The 18,884-nt window shown below is 37.1% G+C and overlaps 3 protein-coding genes across 7 annotated transcripts in view; 1 reads left to right on the plus strand and 2 right to left on the minus strand.

Moving 5' to 3' along the window:
- Positions 1-948: 948 nt before the first annotated feature.
- yy1a (YY1 transcription factor a) lies at positions 949-5,038 on the minus strand. The gene is made up of 5 exons (XM_067455236.1): positions 4,365-5,038; positions 2,843-3,005; positions 2,382-2,442; positions 2,044-2,202; positions 949-1,926 (listed from the first exon to the last, which is right to left on the minus strand). The coding sequence occupies exons 1-5, from the start codon at positions 4,885-4,887 to the stop codon at positions 1,744-1,746; spliced, it is 1,089 nt and encodes a 362-aa protein (XP_067311337.1). The 5' UTR covers positions 4,888-5,038; the 3' UTR covers positions 949-1,743.
- Positions 5,039-6,100: 1,062 nt separating this feature from the next.
- On the plus strand, positions 6,101-12,612 carry degs2 (delta(4)-desaturase, sphingolipid 2). Of its 2 annotated transcripts, XM_067455242.1 has the most exons (4): positions 6,156-6,252; positions 7,739-7,840; positions 10,293-11,035; positions 11,833-12,612. In XM_067455242.1, the coding sequence occupies exons 1-4, from the start codon at positions 6,171-6,173 to the stop codon at positions 11,974-11,976; spliced, it is 1,071 nt and encodes a 356-aa protein (XP_067311343.1). In that variant the 5' UTR covers positions 6,156-6,170; the 3' UTR covers positions 11,977-12,612. The 2 variants fall into 2 exon arrangements, with proteins under 2 accessions (XP_067311344.1, XP_067311343.1); XM_067455243.1 differs by lacking the exon at positions 7,739-7,840 and having other exon boundaries at positions 6,101-6,252.
- Positions 12,613-13,571: 959 nt separating this feature from the next.
- The window catches only part of evla (Enah/Vasp-like a), a 43,928-nt gene continuing 38,615 nt past the window's right edge, over positions 13,572-18,884 (minus strand). For all 4 annotated transcript variants that reach the window (XM_067455240.1, XM_067455237.1, XM_067455241.1 and 1 more), the window contains 8 exons: positions 18,296-18,540; positions 18,071-18,174; positions 17,938-17,974; positions 17,773-17,815; positions 15,921-15,981; positions 14,299-14,359; positions 14,153-14,210; positions 13,572-14,055 (listed from right to left, as the gene is read on the minus strand). In XM_067455240.1, coding sequence (XP_067311341.1) covers positions 14,018-14,055; positions 14,153-14,210; positions 14,299-14,359; positions 15,921-15,981; positions 17,773-17,815; positions 17,938-17,974; positions 18,071-18,174; positions 18,296-18,540 — 647 coding nt within the window. In that variant the 3' untranslated portion in view covers positions 13,572-14,017. The remainder of the gene's footprint in view (positions 14,056-14,152; positions 14,211-14,298; positions 14,360-15,920; positions 15,982-17,772; positions 17,816-17,937; positions 17,975-18,070; positions 18,175-18,295; positions 18,541-18,884) is intronic.

An 18,884-nucleotide genomic window follows, 5' to 3' on the forward strand; every position in this document is an offset into this window, starting at 1 on the left:
AAAAAAAATCTGATGCACTGCAAATACTGATACTTGAGATGGTTTGAGCAAAAGCAAGCTGTCTTCAACACTAATAGCACACTACTGCATATAAATATTTAAAAGCATACATTTTTTACAACTAAAACAGATTCATCTTTGATCACTAAAATTACGTATTTAAGTTTTTTTTTTTCATGCCGTAAAGTATACACGGACCAATGAATATACAAATGAGGACCGCCTCCACTCGCACCAGCTCTGAATACCTGACCCACTCGGTCAACTTTACTGTAGGAAACGCTACACAATGGCAAGTGGAAATACTGGTTTAATTCAGCCATACATGTTTGAACCAGATAACACGCGTTATGTATCGTTCACTACTTCAGACACATAATGGTTAATAATATGATTATCCTTTTTGCTTGACTTTGTTATTAAACAGCTAATAATGTGCTGCTAATGTTACACAAACCATTCACCATCTCAGTCTGCCTTCTAAAAATCAGCATCCTTAGAACCGCTTTAAACTAATTACTGGAGAGAGGGATATAGTTCATCATAACATCGTAAGATACATAATTCAAATATATGACTTATGAATTTGGACAATATTGTTTTAAAGCATATTTAAAACACCACACAAACATTAATAACTTGATTTTCTTTAACAGTATTAGCTTGAAGTATGCAGTGTGTTTTGTTATGTTTTGATGTTAATGCAACTAAATATGGTTACATGTTAGGATTAAAACATATATACATTGACAAATGTTATGTTTAATGCTGCTCATTACTGTTGTTTACTCGAGGCAATAATACTTTTCATCATGAAGACCCGATCACATTCAGGTGGTCTTTTGCAAAATCAAATGAAAACAACTGTAAAAGCAAGGATCGTGCAGCTTTAACAATCACTTGGCATTTAACAGCATGATGATGAACTTCAGGCTCTTGGCAACTGCACAGGGGAATTTAGCTTTATTCCATATCATCAAATAAATTAAAAGAATTCAATGGAAAAGTATCTTTTCACATACTGAGTAAATTGTTATCGTGTTACAAAAGAAGGCATGTGTATGTAGCGGTACTTCCTGAAGCTGGATAAAACTGTTTTAATTGGTTAAACACAATCTAATCAACATCTCTATTATCTACATGATTTCAAAACATTTATACAGGTCAGGTATACAAAACGAGATACCTGCACAGGATACCTCTCACAAAGAAAAGCTGTATTTACATTGAAAAAGAAAAGAAAAGCTGAACACCAATTCATTCTCCTTGAAGAAAAGCATTCACAGGTTTTAAGTCTCAGGGACAACACACACGCACGCACACACACATATATGACAGCTCTACGCTCTAAAAAGTGTACAATATGCACACTTTGAAGACATCTAAAAAGCAGTCCTTGTCTTTGCAAACCGGTAGAAACAGACACCTTTGATGGACAATTTGCTTCTTTGGGCTCAGGATAATGAGCATCTTGTGTGTGTGAATGAGGGTCCACAAAAACAATCACATCTTCAAAAGAAGAAACTCTCATAACCGGGAAGTTATTTAATTCAGGTCTATACCATGAGAAGGTTGACTGGATAGTTTGGTATCAGGTCCTCATTCACATTTCATTTCCCATCAAAATGTGCGCTGAGATTCTCTTAGAAAATAATGGTTCTAGAAACGACATACAAAGTGGGTTTTGGAGCAGGAAGCTGTTGTCAGACAGAGTCTTTAGGGAACTTTCCTCAGCAAGCGACCTCACTGATTGTTCTTAGCTTTCGCGTGTGTCAAAATGTGAGACTTCAGGTTGGTGGACTGAGCAAATTTCTTGTTACAGCCATCGAATGGGCAAACATACGGTCTGTCTCCAGTGTGAATCCGCACATGTGTGCGCAAGTTAAAGTCCAATGAAAAGCGCTTTCCACAACCCTCAAAAGTACACTGAGAAGGAAAAGATGATGAAACATTTATTACTTGTACTTAAAATATTTCATTTAGTTCTACACTATTCTGAAAACCATTATCCATTTTTTAAACATTAGCCAAAACTAATCTTACCTGGAAAGGTTTTTCACCAGTATGAACCAACTGATGCCGTTTTAGCTTGGAACTTTCTACAAAGGCCTTCCCACATTCAGCACAGACATGAACCCGTGGCCCATGGGTGTGCAAGTGCTTTCTCATAGCGGAGTTGTCCCGAAACATTTTTGTGCAACCCTATGGTAAAGACAATAAGTGATAATTAAAATCATTAAAAAAAATCAAGATGACACTAAAAAAAAATAAGATCAGCAATAAATGTTAAACAGTGATCCCATCTAGACGCTGAAGCACAATATCCTAAATGAGTACTTCTGTTACAAAAATGTATCAATTCTTATAAAACAGGCACTCACTTTGTGGGGGCATGCTATCGTCCTTGGAGAGTCGTCTTCTTTTATTTTCCTGGGCTTCATTCTGTATGAAAAATATTAAGTATAAGACACATTTGTGTGCATGCTATAATACACAGGTAAAAACAAAAACCAGAGGCAGTTTTGATCGTAATACATAAATTTTATCTTAAACAATCAATTGCTTTATTCCCTTCAAAATATTACAGAAAAATCCAAATCAGTGTGACATTAACACATTTATTTGGTGGACAAATCTTTTTTAACATATAAAACTAAGCAAATATACATCATCTCATGCTTAGGGCCTACTGTACAACTTAATAAGAAATATCACAGAATGTGCAATTACTGCTACTTATATACGCTTGTAATGAAGACGAACAGGACTGGACGATTAGGCTTCACCCAAACCTAAGTTTGGAACTTTATATAAAGTTTCAATCTTTCGACTGAATACCCACCTTGCAAACTCTGCCAGCTGTTTGGGGTCTGACAGGTCTATACCAGGTATGCCACCAGGGGGCAGTTTTTTGCCAGTCATATACTCGGAGTAATCAGGAGGAGAGTTCTCCCCAATGATCTGCTCCTCCACCACGGTCTCGTGATCGACATCTTTCTTATCATCTGTGCAAAACACAAGATGAAACGTTTAACAAAGAACTTAATCAAATCAAACACCCTGTGTTAATAATGAGCGAAATGAGCGTTATAGCAAACAAAAAATAAATGCACTGATGACAGCCAACACCCTAGCCATGTGTGATTCATATTCAGGGTAAAAACAAATTCTCTCTCCATTGTCTCTGAGAACCAATGCATAAGCAATTAATATGCTGACAGTGCATGTAACATTTCAGTCACATCTTCCGCATTCAAATATGGTAATTTTGAGATAGTGTGGAATTGCAACAAAGTGCACGTTTCAAGACTTCCCCCGGGTGATGTATTGCGTTATGTGCATGTTCCACCTAAACAGACGAGTGAAGCGCATGCGCAGTCTCCATGATCATGTTCTATTTTAATATTCAAGCAATGCTAAGCATTTTGGTCGTTACAGACCAAACTCTCCTTAAACGACGAACTAAAGTGGAAAACTAATGTGCAATACCCACAAAAACAACAACGAACATGACTAATACAATACAGCATACAGTAGAGCTCCTCTAAACGGAATGGAATAGTTCAAACGTTTGCATATGTCTCAGTATCTAAACATTTTTTCAAGTTCAAAGAGATTAAATGACATCTGTTCTGAGTTGACACTGTCGTTAGCCACAATTACAATCGTCACCCAATATTTCAAAATCGCAACATCTACAATAAATACTTCTGTATTTCCCCAACAACAATATTTGCATCCCAACATAAATAGTTTAATACGTAACGTTATTATTAATAAATACGCAGTATTTATAGCATTTTAACATCACTGCGCAAAACGCATCTGTCTGTTAAATGTGTTCAAATGCTAATCACGTCGTACTAAACTGAGAATTATCGCACTGCGGGTCAAGAAACTGCTAAATGTATCCGATAGATTATTTAAATACGCGGTAACATTTGTTTATTGAGGGAACGAAGAGCCGTGAGACGGATAATTCGCAGACAAGCAGCAGATCGTGTGACTAGGTCCCTCCCCTTCTTCAAAATGAGCTGCGCCATTGCGGCCTGCAGCAGCGCGGCGGACTCACAGCGCCTCTCTCCGCTCCCGCCGCCATCTTTCCCCGCTCACACAACCGCCATGTTTCGGGGCCGCCGCCATAATGGTCTGGAGGAATATGGCGGCGCCCATCCACACTTAAAACATGGCTTCCCATCAAAACAAAAACATTTAGACCGGGACCACTCTTATAAGTGGCTTTTCGGTTGGAAAATCATTTCTGGCACTGGGCTATCTGGCAGCTTTATAACGGGCTCGACAGGAAGAGGGCCCACACGAGGCCTGCGCGAGAACAAAGCACTTGATGTGATGTCAAAACTTACCCGATGCCCACATAGTGACGGAAAACTCCCCCTCCAGTGTTTTGATCTGCACTTGTTTCTGTTCCCATTTGCGTCCGCTCGCCTCGGCGGAGTTGAGGAAGCTCTTTTTGACCACTCTTTTCCCGCTGCCTCCACCTTTCTTCATCCTACCCGACGGGTTCTTGCCAGACACGGTCACTAAAGTCTGCTCGATATATTCCTCCTCTGCCACCGGAACAGGGACGGGAATGAGGATCTGGTCCTCGAAGCTGTCGTCTGCGTGCAGGTCTGAATCATCGCAGCCCACGACCTCCTCGCGAGTTTGGACTAAAATCACCTCCTGATGGTTAACGTGGTTCGGATCGTCTGAAACCAGAGGCTGCAGAGCGATCATCGGCTGGTGCTCATCATCATCGTCGTCGTCGTCGTCTCCGCCGACAACTGTAGTCTCGATGGTCTCAACTTCGATTTCGTGCAGCTCGACGATCTCGGCCGGCATCTCCGAGCCGTCGGTTTCAATGTACAGTGTCTCACCCGACGCCATTCTTGCTCTCCGAACTGATTTCAAGCAAGCACTGTGTCAAGTCAACGACCCGCTCTCCCCCTCCTTCTCCACTAACAAACAGGCAAAACTCCGTCCCACATTGACTGACTCCGTTCACGGACTCTGCCTGAGGATCAGACAAGCGAAATCTCGCGAGATCTTGTTCTTCATTTGACCTCATTCTCACCACTAAACTTTGGTAAATTATCCACCAGCGAGTTTTTAAATCTTCTTTGACACAGTTTATAAACTGCATATCAATAAACATTTTTCAGTTTTTTTTAGGAGGCTGGGGTTGGAGATTTCTGTAGGCCTACATTTTGATTTGGGGTCAATAATTGTTCCTTTCTTATTTGTTATGGTCTCCCTGCAATATAATGGCTTGTAATAGCCTACAAACATTGTTATTTTCTTTTTATACATGATCTTTAAAGTAGAAATACGTTTACTAAATAATGTAAACTTACTGACTGCTTCATTTCCACTAAACGATGTTTTGTTATGTAAAAGCCAAAAGTGTGATGAGAGAATAATAAAAAGTGTAATGGTATATTTTTCCTCATTTTGTTTTGTTTTATTTCTATATTTGGATTTTTAAATCAATTACTTTATAAAATGTTATTCATAATGCAAGTGTGGCCTATATCTGTATTTTGATTTTCCTTTCTTAATTTCTCTCATTAGGCTTTATAATATATTAAATGACTCAAAAGTCAAATATCACCATTTATCTAAAATTGTCTGTTATTTAATTTTTTTAAAAAAAAATTATATCTTTTTATTTTTTCAATAACAGACATTTGAAAGGCTATTTGAAATTATAATGGCATTTAAGAAAACGCCCCCTCGTGGTAGGGTGAGGTAAACCTGTCTAGACCAGAATTACAGGACTGTCTGTGACACTAACAACTTCTTAAGTAGGCCTATATTATAAAGAAAAGAAATAAAAACTTTACTGTAGATTACGCAGGCTATATTGCGGCACATAGGCTATATTTTAAATCGCATTACCAAACCTTCCACAGTCAGCGGTTTTGCTTCTGTGGCGAAATTTGATTTTCTTATTGGACTAAGCAAACTGTATGGGCTACCCAGAGGCTGTTCTCTAACCAACATGATTTTGTTACTTTGTTAGGGTTTCGGTTGAAGTTAGTTACCGTTGGTAGTCTCTCAGGCACACCTTCTACTCTACCTCTTATCTAAGAGGGCGTGTCAGAAACGAGTCTAGTAAGCGAGGAATCACCTGAGCTCATTACAGCAGCAGCACACACACAGGTGTAAAAATGGGGAAAGCAGTTGGACGCTGGGACTTTGAATGGGTTTATAATGAGCAACCGCACACATGGAGAAGGAAAGAAATATTAGGTAAGTGAAAATCAAATGACAGGAATAGGCCTACAATTGTACGTCGACATTTGCTTAAAAAAATTCTGTAGAAGTCATGATTGATTAAGCTGACTGACTTGTTTTGAATTGAGTTTAAATATCCACCTAACAATTTGGGGGCGAGTTAACTTTTGTTATCTGGTTTTATATCTTGTGTTGGCAAAGATATAGCTCAAATGTGTAGGCTATAACTTTATCTCATGAGTGAGTTCATACCACGCATAACCTTAAGTCTATAGGGAATTCTATAGGGAAGTTATACGGGAATTCGGACAATTAAGATGATATTTTAATTGTAATGCATATCTTCCCGAGTTAATTTAAAATCCTAAAAGTATATTAAATATAGTAGGCTAGTCCAATATAAAAACATAACTGATAAACTCCCCGGAAGAGCGAGCGCGTGCCAGTGAGTGAGTGAGCGAGCGAGTGCTTGAATGTGTGAAGCCGAGCGGGAGGAGTAAAGTTAACATTTTCCATTTTTTTTAAATGGATTTTATTTGATATACTCTGTCTTCGTGTGTTATGTGTTCAAAATATTAATTTGTCATTTTACTTGTAATTGAGATCAAGCGCACTTTGCCACATCTTCGTTCAATGTAGTTAGGCTATACACAGGTGTAGACAGGTGAAACACAGGCTATTGACGTGTTTTTCCTGGATCACATCTACCAGCCAATGGCTTCAGGAGATGGTAATTTGAGTAAACTTTTTCCAGGCATTATTGGCACAATAGCAATGGGTTTTGCTTGGTAACAACATTCTAGTCTTATGACCATAATAGTGAAGAATATAGATGTGTCACAAGCAGATGCCCTATAAAATACATTTATGAACCGTTTGGAGATTTCACCACAAAAATTACAAGACAGAAGGCCAGAGATAATTTTTACCCCTTTTTTGTAAAGGTATAGGGAATTTAAACAGTTGATGCTCTTTTTGCAGATTTCATTTAACTATAAGAACTTGACTTTTAATAGAATTCTCTCTCAAAGAATCCTCCAAAAAGCAAGTCTTGTTATTATGAAGTCACATGGGTAGTTTAAATATTAATAGTGTATTCGTCTATCATCCGACTATTTCGGAAGAGAGGATGACTTTGATACTATTTACAAATGTGTAGGCTTATATCATATTTGGAGTAACTGAAAGTTATATATACATTATTTGTAATATTGTTTAAATTAAATATACAATCAAGACCATATCATTATTTTTATGCTGAAACATCAACTTAAATTGTTTTAGCATCAGAGTTTGCGGTACTTTTATATACACATTTTATGGAATTTGGTTACTCATTACACACCGATGAACTTGTCCGATGTTCAGAAAGACTGAATTCAGGTTGTATTACTTTAGGCTTAAAGGGCTTCCAGAAGCTGAAACAAAAATGCATTGTTTGAAATAAACCTGTTTGTGCATTTACGTGACAATAAGCCATGACAGGTGTGATCTTGTTAAGAGTACAGCAGAGACTCAAGGGCCAGGAAAAGGCACATCCATGAATCTCCAACTGCATGCATACAAGAACGTGCCGGTGCTGTTGGCAGCCACAGCTGCTTATGTGAGTGACATTGGTTTGACATGTAAAATGTAAAGGCAAACCAAATTCACAGATAATTTGACACCTGGAACTCAGACTAAGAACATGTTCATGTTTGGTGATGACTGAGGGGACGTTTCATGATTATCACTGATTGTGGTTGTATTATCCCTAGATGGAAAAAACAAAACGCATATGATTTTGTTACCATTCATTCATAAACCAGTAGAAATATGGGAAATAGAACCTGGCAATATGAACAGTTTGCATACAGACATTATGCAAATTGCATGAAAAAAGTGTTCTGGTAGATTTGCATGCAAGTCAAGTAGACCCTGCAAAATGGATATTTGTAGAACTTCTATAAAGCGATTCTGCAGCAGTGGAGGATAAACAGAACATTAGCATGGCAAACATCTACTAATTAAAAAGGCTAACTGTCAGGGGAGCATCTCCCATGTGAGGAGAATTAAAGGTTGACTACCTACGCAACATGGTGCCTTAACATGTTTAATAGGTTACCACTAGCAACTGTAATGGTCATCATTATTTTTGCAAATCTAAGTATAATTAACATAGCCTACTTTTATTGAAGATGTTTATTAATACAGTCAAATTTGGATGTTATTTTAATAAAATCTTAATTTAAAAAATAAAAAGTGATGCAAGGACAATTATTTAGTGTAAATTTAATATGATTGTGAAGGCTTAAATTCAAGTATAATCTTTCTTTAATGGAAGTACAATAAATCCTTGAACATGAATAAGACTATAAAGAGCTATAATAATCTCTGTAACAAGCTCAAACAACACTTGTGAAGTTTTTTTCTTTCTTTTTTACTGTCAATACATGAACTATGGAAATAGTTGTTGCTTGTGGGTTCCCACCCCACTCATATTTTGAATGTGTAATGAGACCCTGGTAGTTTTATGTCTCCCATCACTCTGCAGTCTCGTTCTGCTCGCATTATAAAGCAATTTCCCTTCAAGTTGTATTTTTTTATGGCTATTTGGTCATCTCAAATCTCTTTAGAGTGATATGATTCAGATCACATATGTGGATGTTGTAAGGGTGGTTCGCCTACTGTGGTTCACGCTGCAGGGTTGCCGAAAGACTAAAGAAACGTTCTCAGCAAGATGGCAGAAAACTGTATATTTCTTGTCTTTTATCACCCACTGCTACTAAGTGCAGTTACAATAGCAAATATGTGGGAGAGCGTTGCTATAATGTAATTATATTGTATTGGAATACAATCCTACAATGTGTAAAATTTTGTCTCAAAATGGGCCAAAATTGGTTCAGAGTTGGAAAGTCTTTCCACAAGTTGTTTATCTATGCAAATTGTATAATATCCAGGAACACGTCATGGTAATTGTGCAGTTCATTCTCTCATTCTATTTATAGAAAGATTTGGAATATTTTTCCATGATAACATTTATTAAAGAAGAAGGGTTATATTGACCTATTAAGATTTTGTTTACATTTACCTTTTAAATATATTTTTTAATAAATGAAAATTCACAGGTAAATAAATGAATTACAATTTTAACTATTTCAAGTGTAATTTGAGATTTGTTTTAATCTACTCCTTCTTTATAAAAGGCATACAGTTAATCATGCTGATTTCAAAGTTAAGGATTCATTAGTTTGAATATACATTTAACCAAATACCATCTTAAATTAATATTCAGTTTACTATATTTTTGACAAAATATAGGTTTCAGTCATGACTGCAAATTTTCGCTAGTAACAGTAGGCTAGCTAATGTTTTGGTAGCGATCACATTACAGCATTTTAACTTGCATACTAATGATTTGGTAGTGGTGTTTCTTAAAGTTACACACACATTTTCAGACTTTTGAACACATTTACATGAAACTGATGGGACACTAGTGTATCTAATCTACGCACCATGTAACTATTACAGAGAGGGACACAGGAATATTTCCTGATCAAATGTAGATTTAGTAATAAAATAAAAAAGCCAATGGATTAAAACGCACTGTTTATATATATTCATGATTTACAAATCAAGTATAATTAAAAACAACATCAATAAAATAAATGCAACAATTACTTAAATATAATTTATATAAGTTTTAGGAGTTAAGGTTGCCTCCTCCCAATTGAAAGTACCCAAAAGTGATTAAATGTAATTCTTTTGTAATAAGCTTACTGATATTTAAATATTGTTGTGGCTGGTTGAATAAAGAATCTTGTTTAATATGACTTGTTTGTTTGCTTAATTTTATTGTATTTTTGTAATTAACTTTTTGCCATGTAAATCTCTTTAGAGACATGCTGACATGGCATTTAATAAAACGATCTGTTCTGTGGGTGGTTGTAGTACAGCATTTTGTACCAATTCTGTATGGTTCATATATTTATAGAATGTAATCTTTTTAAATTTAATTTAAAAAAACCAAATTAAATTTCTAATTTAATATTCTTGACATTGTTCTCTCTTTTCAGCAAAGTATCCTGAAATCAAGTCTTTGATGGGTCACGACCCCCAGCTGAAGTGGGTCGTGTCAGGGATGGTACTCACACAGCTGCTGGCATGTTATATGGTCCACGAGCTCTCCTGGAAGTGGGTGTTGTTCTGGGCGTATGTGTTTGGTGGCTGCATCAACCACTCTCTGACCCTAGCCATCCATGACATTTCACACAACGTGGCTTTTGGTACTAAAAAGGCACGCTGGAACCGCTGGTTTGCCATGTTCGCCAATCTCCCAATTGGCTTGCCTTACTCTGCATCCTTCAAGAAGTACCACATCGACCACCATCGTTATCTCGGAGGAGATGGCTTGGACGTGGACATTCCGACCGACATCGAGGGCTGGTTCTTCTGCACTCCAGCCAGGAAGGTGCTCTGGCTCTTTCTCCAGCCTTTGTTCTACGCGCTCCGGCCGTTGGTTGTGAACCCCAAGCCCGTGACCAAGTTGGAGATGCTGAATGCAGTCGTGCAGTTTGTGGTAGACATTATCATCTACTATTTTTGGGGACTCAAGCCCATAGTCTATCTTATTGCTGGCTCTATACTGTGCATGGGCCTGCATCCCATCTCTGGACATTTCATCGCTGAGCACTACATGTTTACGAAAGGTCATGAAACCTACTCCTACTACGGCCCTCTCAACTTAATAACCTTCAATGTGGGATACCATATGGAGCACCATGACTTCCCAAGCATTCCTGGCAGCAAATTACCTGAGGTACGAGTTTGGTTGAATTCCATTCATTTAAGGGATGCACTATATTAAAAACATGGCTGGCATGATAAGCTGATAATTATGGTAGATATTAAAATTCATACAATTTTGTTTAAAATCACAAGATGAACACTAAATTAATATTAACTCAGTCATTCATGAATATTTAATGACTATTAGTTCAGTGTTTTACAGATTAGGTGATGGCAAAGGTAATCCAAATATAAAAAGGAAATGAGCATTAAGAATTACATTTCTTGGTTTTTCTCACTCATACAAGAGAATCTTTATGCATAAGTTTATTAAATGTGGTCCACTATTACAATAAGCTGCCATAACCAGCAGGAGACTGACTTTTAATTTGTAAGTTTACTTTTCAGAAATGCTCAAGTGGAAATGTAATGGTTTGTATTGATTTTGACACGTTACTGATTAAAAGGAATTAATGGGACACAGTGTCGTGAGACTTACTAGAACTACAAATATTTGCTAAACTCTAAAACTTAAGCTTCATCAGTGTCCAGGACAATTTAATTGCACTCGTAGCTTAGACATCACACTTTCAGTGACAAACCCCAAGGCTTGTCCGTAAACCGATTGCTTATGCACTACATTGTGTCTATTAATTTTTAAACTAAGTATGATAACTACAGTCAGGAAACCAGCGCTCCACCTATGCTTTACACTCCAACTGCATTCTTCATTCATATTTCTTGCTTCACATAATGCATGTCATTCAAAGCATATAGACATCTCGTACGTAATATTTGATTTATTCATGGATATCTCTCATTTTACAGGTCAAGAGGATCGCAGCAGAGTACTATGACTCACTCCCTCAACACACTTCCTGGATGCGAGTGCTCTGGGACTTTGTGTTTGAAGACACCATCGGCCCTTACGCCAGAATCAAGAGACAATACAAACTGGGCAAAAAGGAATAAATTGGGTATTAGACTACTGATCTAACCAAACACACTACAAGGTATTTATAAAGTACTACACACATCTGCAAATGAGACATAATTGCTAGGCTATTAGTTGAAAAGGACCAAACCTTTTCACACGCAAATCTGCAAACCTCTTCATTCTGTCACATTTCATCATATAGATCCATCTGAACAATATCCAAACTATAACTTCACATTCCCTGCACCTGGGACCATGTTACATGATTTATGCCCAGTTAACATTCTCAAAGATGTGAAGCTTTGTATTAGATCTGATATTGTTCTTCTGGTATACAGCTATAAAATGAATGCAGTTGTTTGGGTCCATCATTGCCAATAGTCCCTCAACTATATCCAACTACTGAGAAGCCAGAATAGATGTGCCTAAGGAAAGTGCTGAGATGAAATGTGAGTTTAAGCAGATGTAAAATGTCTTTTCATCAGTGAGGCCTTTTCGAAAACCGAGTATATTATATATATGTTGTGTAACTATAAGTCTTTAAATATTGTTTCATGTGTTCTGTCGTTTGCACTGTGACAGTTTAACTCTGAACACCACTGTGATAAATATGTTGTGTAATCTATTTATCTAGCACACTGTATTCAAATAAATTTCTCTTACATCATGAACTTGGCTGATAGATTTTGTAAGGTGGCTGTTGAATATTGAATGAAAATGCAAGACTATTTTTATTATTATTAAAGCACAGGACAAGACTTTTTAAAAGGGGGAAAAGCTTTTAAAGTTCTTTTAATTCCAATCTCACACTCACCATGTGATTTAATTTATTTGTAATTTTTATGAAATATCAACATCAACTTTTAAAATCAGTATCAACCTAATTAAACCAGGATAACAATGAACGATCAAACAATTCACCCAATTCTTTCAATTTCATCTCACATTGTTGTTTATATATACATATACACGTATATTTTTTCCACGTCCATCTCTTGAGCTCACTGGAAGAGCATCTATATTTAACTTCATACCTCCAAATTAATTTAAAACAAAGGTCCTAGGGCCTCATTTATAAAATGTTGCGTAGAAACCCCTCTACATTTGATCTAAGAGCATTTTACGGATGTGAAGTCTATAAATTACAAATGATCTTGACATTGTGAGCAGCTGAATCGTTTCAGATCTCCGGCATTTATGCAAAAATGAATGTCATTAACCTAAGAGAGCACCAGCCAAGCAAATATTTTACTTGAGAATGGAAAACAGCAAAAATTGTTTCCAAATACTTGCCGGACTCCAAATCTCTGCCATAAAGTAAAGCGTGTACGCTTGCTTAGAACCTGATTTGGCGCTCGCATTTTTCTAAATTATGAGTTTTTATAAATATGAAAGCCGGCAAGGATGTTGGCATATGCACACTCTAAGATCAAATCTGTGGCACATGCACATTTTATAAATGAAGCCCCAATACTGGCAAAAAACTAAACAACAAAAATGCCTCAAACGGTTTTAACTATAGTAGTTTGCTGACAGTTCACTAGCACAAATGTGTGCAGTTTTTACTTATTAAATCCAATGATTAAGAGCAGTAATATAAAATATAAAAGGTTGACAATAACTGTCGTGCAACTTTGTATCTCTCTCATTTAATATAATACAATTCTTAACAATAATAACAATGACCGATGAAACAATATAAACTTAGAAAACAAAAAAATATCTTCATTAATTTCCAACTGGTTGACTTTAAGACTTGAAAGAGCGAGAGCAGCAAGCTGCACAGTGGACTGTCTCAACGTTCATACTGGAGGAAATAGAAAATTCAGTGTGAAGGTCTATATTTCCATCTGCTCATGAATTCGCTCATCCATACACACACACGCACTCACTCACTCCAATTCTGTCAGTTCCCCATCTTTCCCTTGTCCTTCTCAGTAATTCCTTGTTTCTGCACAACATTTCTGCAACTGAATTTTCCGTACCATTGCAGACATGCTGCGAGAACAATTTAGTTCCTGTACTTCCCCGAACCTTCAGTCGTTTATCAGTCGTCGTCAATGACATTTCATAAGACTATGTTGAGCCAATTCTCAGCAGTTCCCTTCTAATGGCTAAAAAAGAAAGAGAAAATGTAAATATTCTGAAAAGGTATGCATGTACACATTTGTTTTAAATGATCATGCTTCTCACTGTCCCCTCAATACGCACCATCAATGATTTCTTCTTTTACTTTCTGCAATTCCCGCACAACTTCCTCCAAGATCTCCTTTTGAACACAACAGATTTGATCATAGTTAGCCGACCAGTCCATCCTCATTTTGTTGCACAATACATTCTGAATATGCTGAACTAACCTGTTTCATTCGGTCAAAGTCGAACGACTCGCCATCACTGGTGCTTCCGATTGGTTTTGCCCTGTAAAATGTTCATCATAAATATTTAAATACAATTTGAATGATCAAAAATGTACCTGCAATTCATGTTTGCTGTAAAAAAATAAAACTTTCTAGATGTATTAAATATTAACATGGCTTTCTGATGTAATCTCAGTTTTTATAAAGGGTTCATTTTCAGAGTTCAAAGAGGACATTTTCTGTGTGTTTACACACACACTCAATGTAAGCTTACACAAAACATAAAACCTCCATTTGCAGTTGTCAGAAAGCAAGCAGAACCGGCTTTGTTTGTATTTGTCATTGCAAGCTCATGTTGCCTTGTAGCCTGGATACCAGCCGAACTGAGACCTGCCCACATTTGAGGTCAGGAAGTTCGGTCTGGACTTGCTCTGTTGTGGAGTAACTATGCCTGTTCAGACCAATCAAATTGTCAGGGTGGACTTTAGACAATGATGGACAGATGATCAACAGTAACAATCATCCACGTCACCAACCCTGTGCTTGGGTTGAATTTGTTCTAATCCTAAATGGAGAACTTGTTCACATATGCATTCACCTTAACTATTTCTTCCAAAAACGATCATGTTGGTAAGTACTCTGTGTATCCTTAAATTATTTTACAATGCCGGCAAAGATCGCTCACTCATCTTCTATTGCTTCTATTGCAGTTGAGTTCTGTTGACAACTATGCGTTACTGATTTCTTGTTCATGAACGATTCTTTTCTGAACTAAACTTAAATATGACTCGGGGGGAAAAATGAGTGGTCTCAGAGAGCGCTTGGTGCATTTTGTGTTGACCGTGCATGCTCTACAGGCCATCGGTTCTGTACAGGATCTTCTGCACTCAGCCGATGGGGCTGTGAGTTGGTGAACGAATGACTCGAACCCGAAGACTTTAGAGGTGAACTAATCAGTTCCGTTCTCGGGACTGCATGCATTGCATATGGGGATGTCCCGGCCCGGATCAGACACTGATGACGGAACTAACAACTCAAAGACAGGAGAGGTGCTCTAATCTGTCCAGGGAACAGAAGTGATTTAATGTGAAGTGACAAAAGAAAGAACGACTTGGATTCGGAGGTGAAGTGAACTAACATAGCCTGAAGACCCAGCTAAGAAATTAATGAATCTTTTCTTTCTTAAAGTTTGGCCTTGACTGCATTAGCTTATAATTTATTTTTTATTCCAAATGTGATCAACGTTTGCATAAGTACTAGATGTGTTGGGAAATTTAACATGTGACATTTTAATTATATTCTGCTGAAATGAACGGAATAACTTGGGGGAAAAAAGATCTGTCCATTTTGCTGAACAAGATTCAAAGAGTCCGTTGCTAGTTGCCCTGTGCTTTACTTCCTTAACATGACAATTTGTGTATTGACAACTGAGGCACAACTCGCATATGCAAACCCTAAGCTTGATTCACTGCTCTGGAGCAGTCCGTCATAGAATGCCTCAACAAATGTAAATTTAAAAGGAACCGAATGTTGTAAAATAAATAGAAACATTACAAGTCAGGGGAATACTGAACATGGTTCAAATGAAATATTTCCTGCACCATAAACCTGTTAAAACATACCTTGACACAGCTGAAGACTTGTCAGCAGAGTTTGCTCGTTCCCATGGCTTCTTCACAGGATCTAAGAAGAACATTTAAACAATGGATGATTTTTTTGTGAGCTTACCAAACCTCAATACACCTTTTACCATAAAACATTTTTTCATTAAATTAATATATTTTCTAAGTTTTTTTTTACTGCTTACAATTTCTGAACCTATCGCTCCATTCCTCAAAACTCTACACACAAAACGCACACAAGATGCAAAATGTCATATCTCTTGCAAAAGCAAACAACTGAACAGTTTTTTATAGTAACTTACAAACCAATTAATGATTAGCCACATACACACCCAAAATGTAAATGCTACTCTTGTGTCTTTTGCTTGTTCAGTGTGCAGTAGAGTGTACAGGAGTTTGTCATACTTACGTGTATGTGCACAAACGCACTGTATATCAGTTGTGTGTTAAACTTTAGTTATTGAACGGAACTGAAATAAATAACTTGAACCTGATCTGACTTTGTTACTATTGTGAAGCTGCCTTGAAACAATCTGTATTGTGTAAAGTGCGAACAAACAGAAATAAAGGTGACTTGACTTGTATATTCAGTATATATTTACAAAATAAACAGAACTGCAAGGGTCAAACATTTATTTATTTCTGAAAACGCTGAGTGATCAATTGATGTTCACACACATGATCATTGGTGACGGTCACTGGGAAATGATTGTGGCATTTAAGTGACAGCTTTTTCTAAATGAAACAAGCTGCAGGGTCGGGAAGGTTTCTTTTAAAATGTATCTCACTACAGATTACAAAATACAAAAAAAAAGTATTTTAAAAAGTATTTTAAAAAAAAGGTAATGCAAATTTAAGAACACAAACACAGCCAGATCTTTTCCATAATGACCAACACAATCTACCAAGAGCACCGTAAATTAGCGTCTGCTTAAAGATGTTTTTTTGGGCTGTAAATGATGTTGCAAATACCAGTAAACTGATAAGCGCAAACCTTAGTAAATCATTTTCAATGATTCATTTAAATAATCCTCTCCCATACGTTTTGCGTCTGAAAAGGAAACTCCTACAAATGCATATGCATATTTGTCCATGCCTTTTTAGCGCTAATTTTAATTTTTCACTGCGTGTCTTTAGTAAATCCTGACAGTAGTCTTTAGTAAATAAGTAGACAGATTTTGAACACAAGAGGTTTACGCTGGTGCAAGCTGTTAATAAATCTGGCCCTTGGTCTGAAGATTAGGTATATGAGTCAATGGTTTCACTGAGTGGGCCTTAAGCACCACTTTTAGTGTGCAAGTAATTTAGAAAAAAACTGTAATGTTAAAAAAAATTTTTTTTTGATTACAATTTGCTCCTTACAAAAACATTTGGGTCAGTAAGATTAATATTGAAAGAAATTAATACTTTTATTTAGAAAAAACACATTAAATTGATCAGACGTGACAGTATAGACTTTGACTGTTACGACAGATTTCCAATTTGTTTCAATTTTAAAAAACAAAAACAAAAAAAATAATAATAATGGTTTCCACAAAATATGATAGCAGCTCTTTTAAACATGATAAAGCTAAAAAGACCAAATCAGCATTTTACAATGATTTCTGAAGAATTGAGACAGAAGAGCCATCACAGGAATAAATGACACATTATACATTATAAAATGTATCAAAATAGAAATGCTATTTTAAATTGTAATATTTCAAAAATATGAATGTGTTTACTGTATCTTTGATTTTTAAAAAAAATGCATTTCTGGGATATGAGATTTATTTTAAACATTAAAAAAGTCTTACTGACCCTAAACTTTTGAACGCTACAACTAAAATAGCAACAATAAAAGAAACACCACCTGAATTTTGTCCACGGGAAGAAGGGGATCCATTAGAATCCTCCTGCAAGAAAGATATCAGACTGATGTGATATAATCAAAGAATACTAATACTACTACAATAATCAAACTTTAAGAATTACACAATCAGTATGTGCTTAAATGAATAGTGTACAAAAATCATACATTTTGACTGTCTTCTGGTTTCTCTGAGGCCTTCCTCCTACAGAACGACCATATTTGACAATCAAACTTTGTATAACCACAAGTCACAAATCATTAGTTATGAAAAAGAGACAGGAAATGGATGTGGTCTGACCTCCGTGCTAAAAGAGCATTCATCTCCTGCATGAGACCCTCTCCACCTCCTCCACTGCCTCCACTGGAGCGATTGGCATCGTTCTTGCTACTGCTTTCCTCTGGCTAAAGAAGATAAAACATGGAATAATCAGCCACCTTATCGCACTTATTGCATAAAAAAAAGAAATATGTGAAACATGTTGAGGGCTGGGGAAATTTTTTGGAAAAGATACGTGCCACTCACCCGCTGAACTTTACGCAGCTTGGCACCAGCTATAGCTGCAGCCAGGCCTGCCGGAGCAGGACCTCCACCAGCCGGCAGCGGAGGTGGGGTAGGAGGGGGCCCTGTGGCGGGTGGTGGCGGCCCAGGTGGGGGAGGCCCGGGAGGGGGCGGAGGGGCCGGTGGACCTGCCATGGATGCTGAGGTAGGGGGGTGAATGGGAGGAGTGGATGAGAGCATGGAGGGATGACCTGGTGGGACTGGAGGACCTGTTGGGAGAAAGGAAAGAATCACCGATGTATTCTAGACTGTGCTTAATTACATATTCATTATAATATAGACAGCAATGGTGAACATTTGTGTTGACTTAAAGGTGAGGTGTTTACATTGTGCATCACTAGCAGAATTGTAGAGACCGGAATTGCAAACAGGAGTTCCCCTCATCTCCTATTGGTCAGAAAAACAGATAGCCCCGCCCCAAACTCACACCATTAGTTGAGTCACTGTGTCAGCAGACACTCCAACAAACACTGCAAATGTTTTGATAGCACCACAGTGTTTAAAGTTTTCTTTACCAACATGTGTCTTCAACTGTACACAACTGTTCAAAAGT

This window comes from Pseudorasbora parva, chromosome 10 (genome assembly GCF_024679245.1).
Source record: "Pseudorasbora parva isolate DD20220531a chromosome 10, ASM2467924v1, whole genome shotgun sequence".
Lineage (NCBI taxonomy): Eukaryota > Metazoa > Chordata > Actinopteri > Cypriniformes > Gobionidae > Pseudorasbora > Pseudorasbora parva.

Excerpts from the sequence above, each read along its gene's own strand:
- yy1a (XM_067455236.1), bottom strand. The coding sequence starts at position 4,887 with ATGGCGTCGGGTGAGACACTGTACATTGAAACCGACGGCTCGGAGATG. Across the intron at positions 3,006-4,364 it reads CGTCACTATGTGGGCATCGG|ATGATAAGAAAGATGTCGAT; the intron begins GTAAGTTTTGAC and ends TGTTTTGCACAG. Across the intron at positions 2,203-2,381 it reads CGATAGCATGCCCCCACAAA|GGTTGCACAAAAATGTTTCG; the intron begins GTGAGTGCCTGT and ends TCTTTACCATAG.
- degs2 (XM_067455242.1), top strand. The coding sequence starts at position 6,171 with ATGGGGAAAGCAGTTGGACGCTGGGACTTTGAATGGGTTTATAATGAG. Across the intron at positions 6,253-7,738 it reads GAGAAGGAAAGAAATATTAG|AGTACAGCAGAGACTCAAGG; the intron begins GTAAGTGAAAAT and ends GATCTTGTTAAG. Across the intron at positions 7,841-10,292 it reads TGGCAGCCACAGCTGCTTAT|CAAAGTATCCTGAAATCAAG; the intron begins GTGAGTGACATT and ends CTCTCTTTTCAG.